The following is an 8,947-nucleotide window of genomic DNA, read 5'->3' on the forward strand; positions in this document are numbered from 1 at the left end:
GGACTACACAGCGAGACCCTGTCTCAAAAAGGCTCCTGGGGATCCCGCACGGCCCCCACCATGGTCCCTATCTGTCCTTTCCAAGGACATCTAGGGCTCCCTGAACCCCCAGGGGAATGGCTGGCAGAGGCCCAGCCCCCCTCCTTCTGACCACCCCCAGATGTGAATGAGTGCGGGTCCTTCCCGGGCGTGTGTCAGAGCGGGCGCTGCGTCAACACCGAGGGCTCCTTCCGCTGCGAGTGTCCCCAGGGGCTGGTGCTGGACGCCTCGGGCAGGCTGTGTGTGGGTGAGTCCCGGGGCCTCTCCTTCCTCGCCCCGCCCAGCCCTCCGGGTGCTCCTGGGGCTGGAGGGACTCTCCCCAGCCCCGTGATTCCTTCCTTCTGTGGCTCCCACAGAATTACCTGTTTTCCTTCCGAGGCGAGAAAGAATTGCAACCGCCACAGTCTCATGAAATCGCACTTACAGCTCTTCCCTATTACCGTGTCCCTTACTTTTGTTTTGTTTGCTTTTGTGGTACTGGGGGTGGAGCCCAGGGCCTTCACGCTGACCTCCTTCCCCAGCCCTCTTTACTTTTTAATTTTGAAACAAGGTCTTGTTAAGTCACTAAATTGCCCAGGCTGGGCTTGAGCTTGTGATCCTCCTGCCTCAGCCTCCCAGCATGCTGGGATTACTGGCATGCGCTACCAGGCCTGGCTAGAGAGAGTAAACACTGTTGCCTTCACAGGCTGCAACCTCTCTGAGGCAACCATTCAACTCGAAATTCTAGCACCAAAGCAGTTGCAGATGAGTGGCCATGACTGTGAGCCAATAAAACTTTATTTATAAAAACAGCCAGGGTGCGGTGGTATGCGCCTATTGTCCCAGTGCCTGGCAGGGGGATCTCTACAAGCTCAAGGCCGGCCTGGACTACCTAGTGAGTTCAAGGGCGGCCTTAACTGCATGGCAAGATCTTGTCATAAAACAGAACAAGGCAAGCAGCCAGCCCTGAGGCTATGGTTGGCTGAACCGTGTCTGAGACCATGGCTGGTGCTGAGGAAGACATGGCTGTTGTCAGATTGCTGAGGGATTTGTGGGTTAAATACCTGACTCTGGAGTCAGGCCACACGGTTGGAGCCCCAGCTGTACCCCTTGGGAGCTGTGCTGCCTTGGGCAAGTTATCCAGCTGTGTTGCACTCCCTCCGGTTCCCTAGCCTGTAAAATGCCTAAAATGATCATAGCGTTTTCCTCTCTGCTTTTGGGGTTTGGTCTTATCCTCCCCTCCCCTCCCCTTTCTTCCTTCCCCCTCCCTTCTTCCCTTCGCTTTTCCTCTGTGGAGGCCTGAGGTACAGGCGCTAGTCAAGTGCTCTCTGAGCTGCACCCCAGCCCCCTTCTCAGTTTAATTTGGGGGCTTAACTGGGTTGAGGAACCCAGTATCCAGTAAGCACCCAGGCAGTGCTAGTCATTATCGGGTGGTGCTTTGGGGTGCCATGAAATCTGGGCATGCGGGGATTACCCTCTGCCCTCTTCCCACCCTTCTGACTGGCGGGGACAGGACCCGTGACGTCCCTCCGTCCCTCCGTGCAGATGTGAGAATGGAGCTGTGCTTCCTGCCCTGGGACAAGGATGGCTGTGGGGTCCCCCTGCCCGGCACGTACCGCATGGATGTCTGCTGCTGCTCCGTGGGGGCCGCGTGGGGAGCCGCGTGCGAGATGTGCCCGGAGCCCGGCTCCCGGGAGTTTGCCAGGCTGTGTCCCCAAGGGCCCGGCTTCTCCGGCCACGACTTCCTGTCCGGCCGGCCCTTCTACAAAGGTGCAGCCGGGCAGGGGCCGCAGATGCCGGAGCCCTGGGAGGCCGGGGGGCGGGGGCGGTGGGATGAGTGAGAAAGCCAGGCTTAGGGTGGCTTTCTGGACAAACCTGACTTCTGTGCCGCAGACGTGAATGAGTGCAGGGCGTTCCCCGGACTCTGCACCCACGGCACCTGCCAAAACACAGTGGGCAGCTTCCGCTGCTCCTGTGCCAGCGGCTTCACCTTGGATGCCCAGGAGAGGAACTGCACAGGTGGGCCCCCACCCTGCCTCTGGGAGAGGGTCCCATGTGCAGGCAGCAGCCGCCCCAGCCTTTAGGTGCCTCTTGCCAAGCTGCCTGTGTGCCGCGTGACCCTCTCTGAGCTCGGCGGCGACTCTTCCTGCCGAGGCGCTGCAGGCCAGACTGTGGGCGTGGCCTCGTCCTTCCCCCGTGCTCACACGGCCCCGCCCCACGCCCCCTGTCCCCACAGACATTGATGAGTGTCGCATCTCCCCCGACCTCTGCGGCCAGGGCACCTGCGTCAACACCCCGGGGAGCTTCCGGTGCCAGTGTTTCCACGGCTACGCCAGCAGCTCCCCACTGCTGAGGAGCTGTGTGGGTGAGCGGCCGCAGGGCCAGGACGCGCGGGAGCCCTGGGCGACAGGGATATCGCCGCACAGCGTGGGCACGGGGCAGAGCTGCAGGCCTGCTGGGCACAGCGCTTCTGAGCACCCCCCGGGGGAACTGGGGCCCTGGGCCGGGTGTGAGGCGCACACCTGTCACCCAGCACATTGGCAGGCTGAGATAGGAGGAACTTTGCGAGTTCGAGTCCCACTTAGGCAACTTAATGAGGCCTCGTCCCAAAATTTGAAGTGGAAAGGGCTGGGGATGTAGCTCAGTGGTAGAGCACCCCTGAGTTTGATCCTCAGCACGACACCCCCGCCCCAAGAGTAACACATTTTTTCTCCAGCTCTTGGAGAAACAGAGGTGTTCATAAAATAAAGCCCCAGAGCAATGCAAAAGGACCACATGACTCACCGGAAGGTGCCCCTGGAGGACGCCCCCGTTCGGGGGAGCTTGGGGAGGTCCGTGAGAGGACAAGGGTGCAGGGTGAAGAGAAGCTGAGGGCGAGGCGTGCAGGGCCCTGGGGCAGCTCTGAGAGGGAGGGGGAGTGTGCGCGGCGGGCGTGCAAGGAGGGCACGGGTGGGTGTTGAGGCTGCGGGATAGCACTGAGCCTCAACCTCCCCACGTCCTGAAGGGAAGGGGGGCTTCTCAGGGCGTCCTTTAGTGACTCCAGGGGCGCCAGCCTCCCGGCCCCAATTCTACAAAGCTCATCCAAGCCCCCACCCCCTGGACCATCCAGGCCAGCGCTGGGGCAGGGGTGGCGATGGGGGAGCGTCCCGGCACCAGTCGCCCATTGGGCCAGGGTCTTCAGCCGCTGTCTCTTTCCACACCTCCAGATGTGGATGAGTGTGCAGGGGACCCACTACTGTGCCGGGGAGGCACCTGCACCAACACAGAGGGGAGCTTCGAGTGCCAGTGTCCCCCTGGGCACGTGCTGACAGCCCAGGGCACTGCCTGTGAGGGTGAGTGTTCAGCCGGCGTGCAAATGTGAGCGTGTCAGTGTGCGATGTTGGGAGAGTGTGTGTGTGTGTCTGAGCATGGGCCTCTGTGTGTGTGTGTGTTCGCACAGACACGATGGATGTATGGTCCATGTGAGTGTGAAATGGGGAAGCATATGTGCAAGCTGTGAACGCATCAGTGTGCATCTGTGTGTGAGTGGCTGCACACCTGAGTGGTGGAAGTGTGTATCTGTGTGTCCGCGTGTGCATGGGAGGGTGTGCAAGAGGACGTGAATGTGTATTTAGGTGCAGAGGTGTGCTCATACCACAGAGGTGTGTTTGCCTTGAGCGAGCGTGGGGCGTATTTCCGTGGCTGTGCGCACAAGTTCCGTACACATCTGGGTGCGGCTGCACATTTACACGAGGATGGGTGCGTCTGGGATCCGTGCCATCACGCGTGCTGGTGTGCATGTGTGAGCGTGGTTGTGTGCGTCTACCAAGGGTGAGTGTGTTTGAGTGTGTGTGGGTGTGAGGGTGTGCCCGAGTGTGCCTCACGGTCTCGAAGGTGGCAGCGGGCTGTGGGCCCTGAGCCGCGCGTGTTCCCAGATGTGGACGAGTGCTCGCTGAGCGGCAGCCTGTGTCCCCATGGCCGGTGCGTCAACGTCATCGGCTCCTTCCAGTGCTCCTGCCTCGCCGGCTTCCGGGCCACGCCTGACCGCCGGGGCTGCGTGGGTGAGGCTGCGCCCGCCCCCGCGCTGACCCCCTCCCCCAGCCCGCTCCCGCCGGGAACCTGCCTGGCCAGCCGGGTGCCCGCCCTCCCCCGCCGCCCAGCCCCGCCCCGCGTCTGCTTCTGCAGATACCGACGAGTGCGGAGTCCGGAACGGTGGCTGTGAGGTGCACTGCGCTAACACCGAGGGCAGCTTCCAGTGTGGCTGTGGACGGGGCTACGCGCTGCTGCCCGACGGCAGGGCGTGCGCAGGTGGGGGCCCGGCCCCTCCCTCCGCCTGGGACGTGTCAGCCAGACCCCAACCCGGTCCTGAGCTCAGAGAGTGCGGAGCCCGGGCCAGCGGAGCCAGACAGACCTAGCAGTGCCCCTGGCCTGTGGGAAGGACCCGGGCCCTCGCCGCGCCCTTGTGTGCCTGCAGCCCCCTTCGTCCCTGCCCCCCCAGATGTGGACGAATGTGAAGAGAACCTGGACATCTGCGGCCAGGGGCAGTGCACCAACGTGCTGGGAGGCTACCGCTGCTCGTGCTACCGCGGCTTCACAGCCACACTGGACATGAAGACGTGTGTTGGTGAGAGACCAGGCCTCCCGGGAAGCAGGCTGCATCAGAACCCCACACCCTCCGCGGGAGGCACGGGCCTTGTCCCTCCCTGCCACAGGTGTAGCAGTGTTTGGTGGTCTGGTCAGGGGCCACCAGCACCCAGAGCCACTCTTTAAACCCCAGGAATCCCTTTCATAGAAGCAGAGCCTCCCCCAGGCCAGGTGTGGTGGTGCACACCTGTAACCCCAGCACTCAGGAGGCTGAGGCAGGAGGATCACTGTGAATTCAAGGCCAGCCTGGGCTACATAGTGAGTTCAAGGCCAGCCTGGAATACAGTGCAAGACCTTGTCTCAAAAACAACCACAAAGCGGAGCGGCCCACCCTTGTTCTGAATGCCTTTTACTGAACACTGTGTGTCCCCAACACTTACAAGAGTTGTGCCCTGTCCTAAAGGTTGTATTTTAAGATCACTACCAGGAAAAGAGAGTGTATTGGGGAGGGTTGGTTTGTTTTTATGGTTCCTTGGTTTTGTTTTGTTTTTGGAGAAGGGGAGCAAGGTGAGAAAGACTTAGAACTGTGTTCTGTGAGTTCTGGGGTTTTTTTTTTTGGTTGTTTTTGTTTTGTTTCTTTGCCCCCCTTCCCCTTTGTGTTTGCTATTTTGTTGATCTTGTAGTAATGGGGACTGAAGCCAGGGCCTTCACAGTGAGCTACATCCCTTTTTAATTTTAAGACAGGGTCATGCTAAGTCCTTACATTGTCCAGGTGGGGTTCACACTTGCAATCCTCCTGCCTCAGCCTCCCCGAATACTGAGATTACAGGTGCACACCATCACTCCCGGCTTCTGAGCCTTGTTTGAGGAACCTCCCAGGCTTTTGATCAGAGCACCTCCTGTTCTTGCCTACCCAAGGATGGTCCTGGGGGCTGAGGCGCTGCTGTGTACTGGATACCCTATCAGAGCAGGGCTGTGGTGAAGCTCAGGAAGGACCTCGAAGTAATAACTTATGCAACAGTGGAGCTCCTGTAACAATGTGGCTTCTATAACCATGTAACTTCTACCACAGTGCAACTCCTGATACAGTGTAACTCCTCACCAAGGCCAACCCTACACAGGAGAGCTTAAGAGTTGCAGCTCACAGGAGTCTCAAGGAGCGCCCTAGAAAGGGGCTTGGAGACAAATAGGCCACACTGTCTGCCCCATTCCCCTGTCACAGATCCACATTGAGGCAGAGACTGAAAAGACCTGCAAGAAGAAAATAGCTTTGTGGATCTCATTCCCCAAATATATTCAACCCTGCAGTGCTCTTGGGAATGCCTGGCGGTGTATTCCGTGGCCTATGTGCTGTGAAATGCTCACAAAACACTCACAGCTGCCCTGCAGGAGACCCCGACAGAGCTCTCTCTCCCCAGAGAGGAAACCCTCAGGAGGGGACCAATGACAGGCGCTCAGGAACCCTGGCAGGCTGCCTCCACCCTGACCCCAGCGCCTGCCCTCAGGCCTCATTCCGTCCCTTCACAGATGTGAATGAGTGTGACTTGAACCCCCACATCTGTCTCCATGGCAACTGTGAGAACACAGCCGGATCCTTTGTCTGCCACTGCCAGCTGGGCTACATCACCGGGAAGGAGGCCACGGGCTGCTCTGGTGAGCACGGGGCAGGAGCAGTTGGTGACAGAGGCAGGAGGAACCTTAGGGGCAGCTTGGAATTGTCCCGGATTGTCCCTTGGGGGCTGTCCCCATGCCTCAGGCAGAGCAGGTCAGAACTTATTCTTATGGATTCTCACTAATAAGACCTCCTGGGAATAAAGTACCTCACGGCTCCCCTTAAACAGCTCAGCAGAGGAGCTTCACTGTCCCCAGCTGCTATTCCCCAAGCAGACGAGCCTGATGGGTTTTTGGGGACAGGGGTTTTGAGACAGGGTCAGTGCAGGCTGCCTTCATTCTCACTCTGTAGCCTGGGCAGGCCTTGAACTCAGGGCAATCCTCCTGCTTCAGCCTCCCGAGTACTGGGATCATAGTGTGTGCCAGCCACCGTGCCCGGCTCAGTGACTCTTAATGTCTAACCTGAGTCTCTCCTGCTGCCACTGCAGGTCATTTGTGAAGGCCACAGGGAGTCAGCCTATTGGTTTGGGGGTCTTCTCTTAGACTCTGGATAAAAATGGCGGGGGGCTTCCTGGGGTCCCCTCTCTGCTGCTACCACGCCAGCCCCTTCCGGGACTGCCTCATTGTGGCCCCTCCCCTCAGACGTGGACGAATGTGAGCTTGGGGGACACGACTGTGACAGCCACGCCTCCTGCCTCAATTTCCCCGGGAGTTTCAGCTGCAGGTGCCAGCCAGGCTGGGCAGGGGACGGCTTCGAATGCCAGGGTGAGTACCTGGGGGCAAGGAGTCCTGGGAAGAAGAGGCCGGCGGGAGCAAGGTGGGCGTGGTGGGTGCCCGGGTGGCTGTGGGGCCCCTCCCACCCGCAATGCACACCCTGGCTCTGGGCTCCGCCTCCTGCAGACCTGGACGAATGCGCCGCTCAGGACCACCGGTGCAGCCCGAGAGCCAACTGCCTCAATGTCCCCGGCTCCTACGGCTGCACCTGTCACCAGGGATTCGCCGGGGACGGTTTCTCCTGCGAAGGTAAGGGGGTGGGGGCCAGGAGGGACAGGCGTGGTGCCAGCTTCATCCACAGGTCACCCACAGGTGCTGGGAGAACACATTCTCAGTCCACCTGTGGGTCTCAGGCAGCACCTCCTCCCTTAGAGCCTTTGTCTGTTTTTTGATACCGAGTATCGAACCCAGGACCTCTACACTGAGCTCCCCTCCAGCCTTTTTTTATTTTCTGAGACAGGGTCTCCTGGGTTGCTTGGGCTGGGCTCAAACTTGAGATCCTCCTGCCTCAGCCTCTCAGAGTGCTGAAATTACAGGTGTGTAACACCACACCCAGCTCCTTGGACTCTTTAAGTGCCTAGGGACACTTGCTTACTTCCCGGCTACCCTCCAAGCCTGACCTGAGTGACCAAGTCCCCTCTGCTGCTCTGGCTGGAGCCCTGTGCCCACAGCCGTCTTTCTGCACCCCAGTCTTTGTCTGGGCCACCTGGCCCCCTGCCAGAGTCCACGCTCTTAGAGCTCCTTGCCTGGGACCCTGAGTGACTGGGGAAGGTTCCAGTCACTGCACCTCCTTCTGCCCCTCAGACAGGGACGAATGTGCCGAGGACATGGACCTCTGTGAGAACGGGCAGTGCCTCAATGTCCCTGGCGGGTACCGCTGTGAATGCGAGATGGGCTTCAGTCCCACCGAAGACCTCGGAGGATGCCAGGGTGAGGCTGGGGCCACGGTGCCAGGAACAAGTGGGCGGGTCGCCGGAGCGCGCTGGGGCAGGGCATGTTGAACTGGGTTCCTGCAGATGTGGACGAGTGCGCGCTCGGGAACCTCTGCGCCTTTGGGAGCTGTGAGAACCTGCCCGGCCTGTTCCGCTGCGCATGTGCAGACGGCTACGAGCTGGACCAAGGGGGCGGCAACTGCACGGGTGAGCGGCAGGCGGGCTCCGGGAGACGCCTGCTAGGTTGGCTTCTTCCCACCTCCAGAATGAATGTAGCACCTGTGTTTAAAAAAACAATGAGCAGAAGTAGAGCATTTGCCAAGCCTGGGCAAGATGCTGAGTTTGATCCCCAACCCTGAAAAATAATAATATAAATAAATAATGAGCAAGGCTGGCTGAAATCGCAGCTTTTTGGGAGGCTGAGGCAGGAGGATTACAAGATGAAAGCCGACCTGAGTCATTTAGAGAGACCCTGTCTCCAAAAACAAACAAAGATAGTAAATATTTTTGGCAGTGCCAGCTGTGCAGTCTCTGTGGCCCTCGGCTCAGCTCTGCCGCTGTGCCTGGAAAGCTGTGCGTGTAACTAACGGGGCATGTGCCAATAAAACTTTATTGACAAGACCAATGGGCTGGATTTGGCCTGCAGATCGGAGTTTACCACCCCCTCATTTGGAAGCAGTTTCTGAGTCTGAGGTTTGCCTGCCGGCCGTGTGGGGCGAGAGGAGAGTTTTGAAGGGGAAACCCCTATGCCTGTGGATCGTAAGGAGCAGGGCAGAGAGCAGTCAGACAGGCAGGGGCCAGATTCCGGAGGCCGCATGCCTTCCAGTTTCTTCCCACGGAAGGACACAGTCTTTTAAGTTTTTATTTTATTTATCTAAATTTATTTCGTGGTAGTGGGCATGGAACCCAGGGTCTGGGCACTGAGCTATATCCCCAGCCCTTTTTTAATGTTTTATTTTGAGACAGGCGTTGTGGAACCTCCATGTTACCCAGGCTGGGCTTGAGCTCATGATCCTCCTGCCTCAGCTTCTCAAAGTGCTAGGATGACA

The 8,947-nt window shown here is 59.1% G+C and overlaps 1 protein-coding gene across 1 annotated transcript in view; it reads left to right on the forward strand.

Moving 5' to 3' along the window:
- Fbn3 (fibrillin 3) overlaps positions 1-8,947 on the forward strand; it is a gene marked incomplete at its 5' end in the record, with an annotated part of 69,263 nt that overhangs the window by 18,445 nt on the left and 41,871 nt on the right. The window contains 13 exons of the mRNA XM_013509128.1: positions 161-286; positions 1,564-1,788; positions 1,912-2,037; positions 2,255-2,383; positions 3,225-3,350; positions 3,933-4,058; positions 4,183-4,305; positions 4,496-4,621; positions 6,109-6,234; positions 6,835-6,957; positions 7,093-7,215; positions 7,771-7,896; positions 7,983-8,105. Coding sequence (XP_013364582.1) covers positions 161-286; positions 1,564-1,788; positions 1,912-2,037; positions 2,255-2,383; positions 3,225-3,350; positions 3,933-4,058; positions 4,183-4,305; positions 4,496-4,621; positions 6,109-6,234; positions 6,835-6,957; positions 7,093-7,215; positions 7,771-7,896; positions 7,983-8,105 — 1,728 coding nt within the window. The remainder of the gene's footprint in view (positions 1-160; positions 287-1,563; positions 1,789-1,911; positions 2,038-2,254; positions 2,384-3,224; positions 3,351-3,932; positions 4,059-4,182; positions 4,306-4,495; positions 4,622-6,108; positions 6,235-6,834; positions 6,958-7,092; positions 7,216-7,770; positions 7,897-7,982; positions 8,106-8,947) is intronic.

This window comes from Chinchilla lanigera, unplaced genomic scaffold, assembly GCF_000276665.1.
Source record: "Chinchilla lanigera isolate Chin_1 unplaced genomic scaffold, ChiLan1.0 scaffold00162, whole genome shotgun sequence".
NCBI classification, from domain to species: domain Eukaryota; kingdom Metazoa; phylum Chordata; class Mammalia; order Rodentia; family Chinchillidae; genus Chinchilla; species Chinchilla lanigera.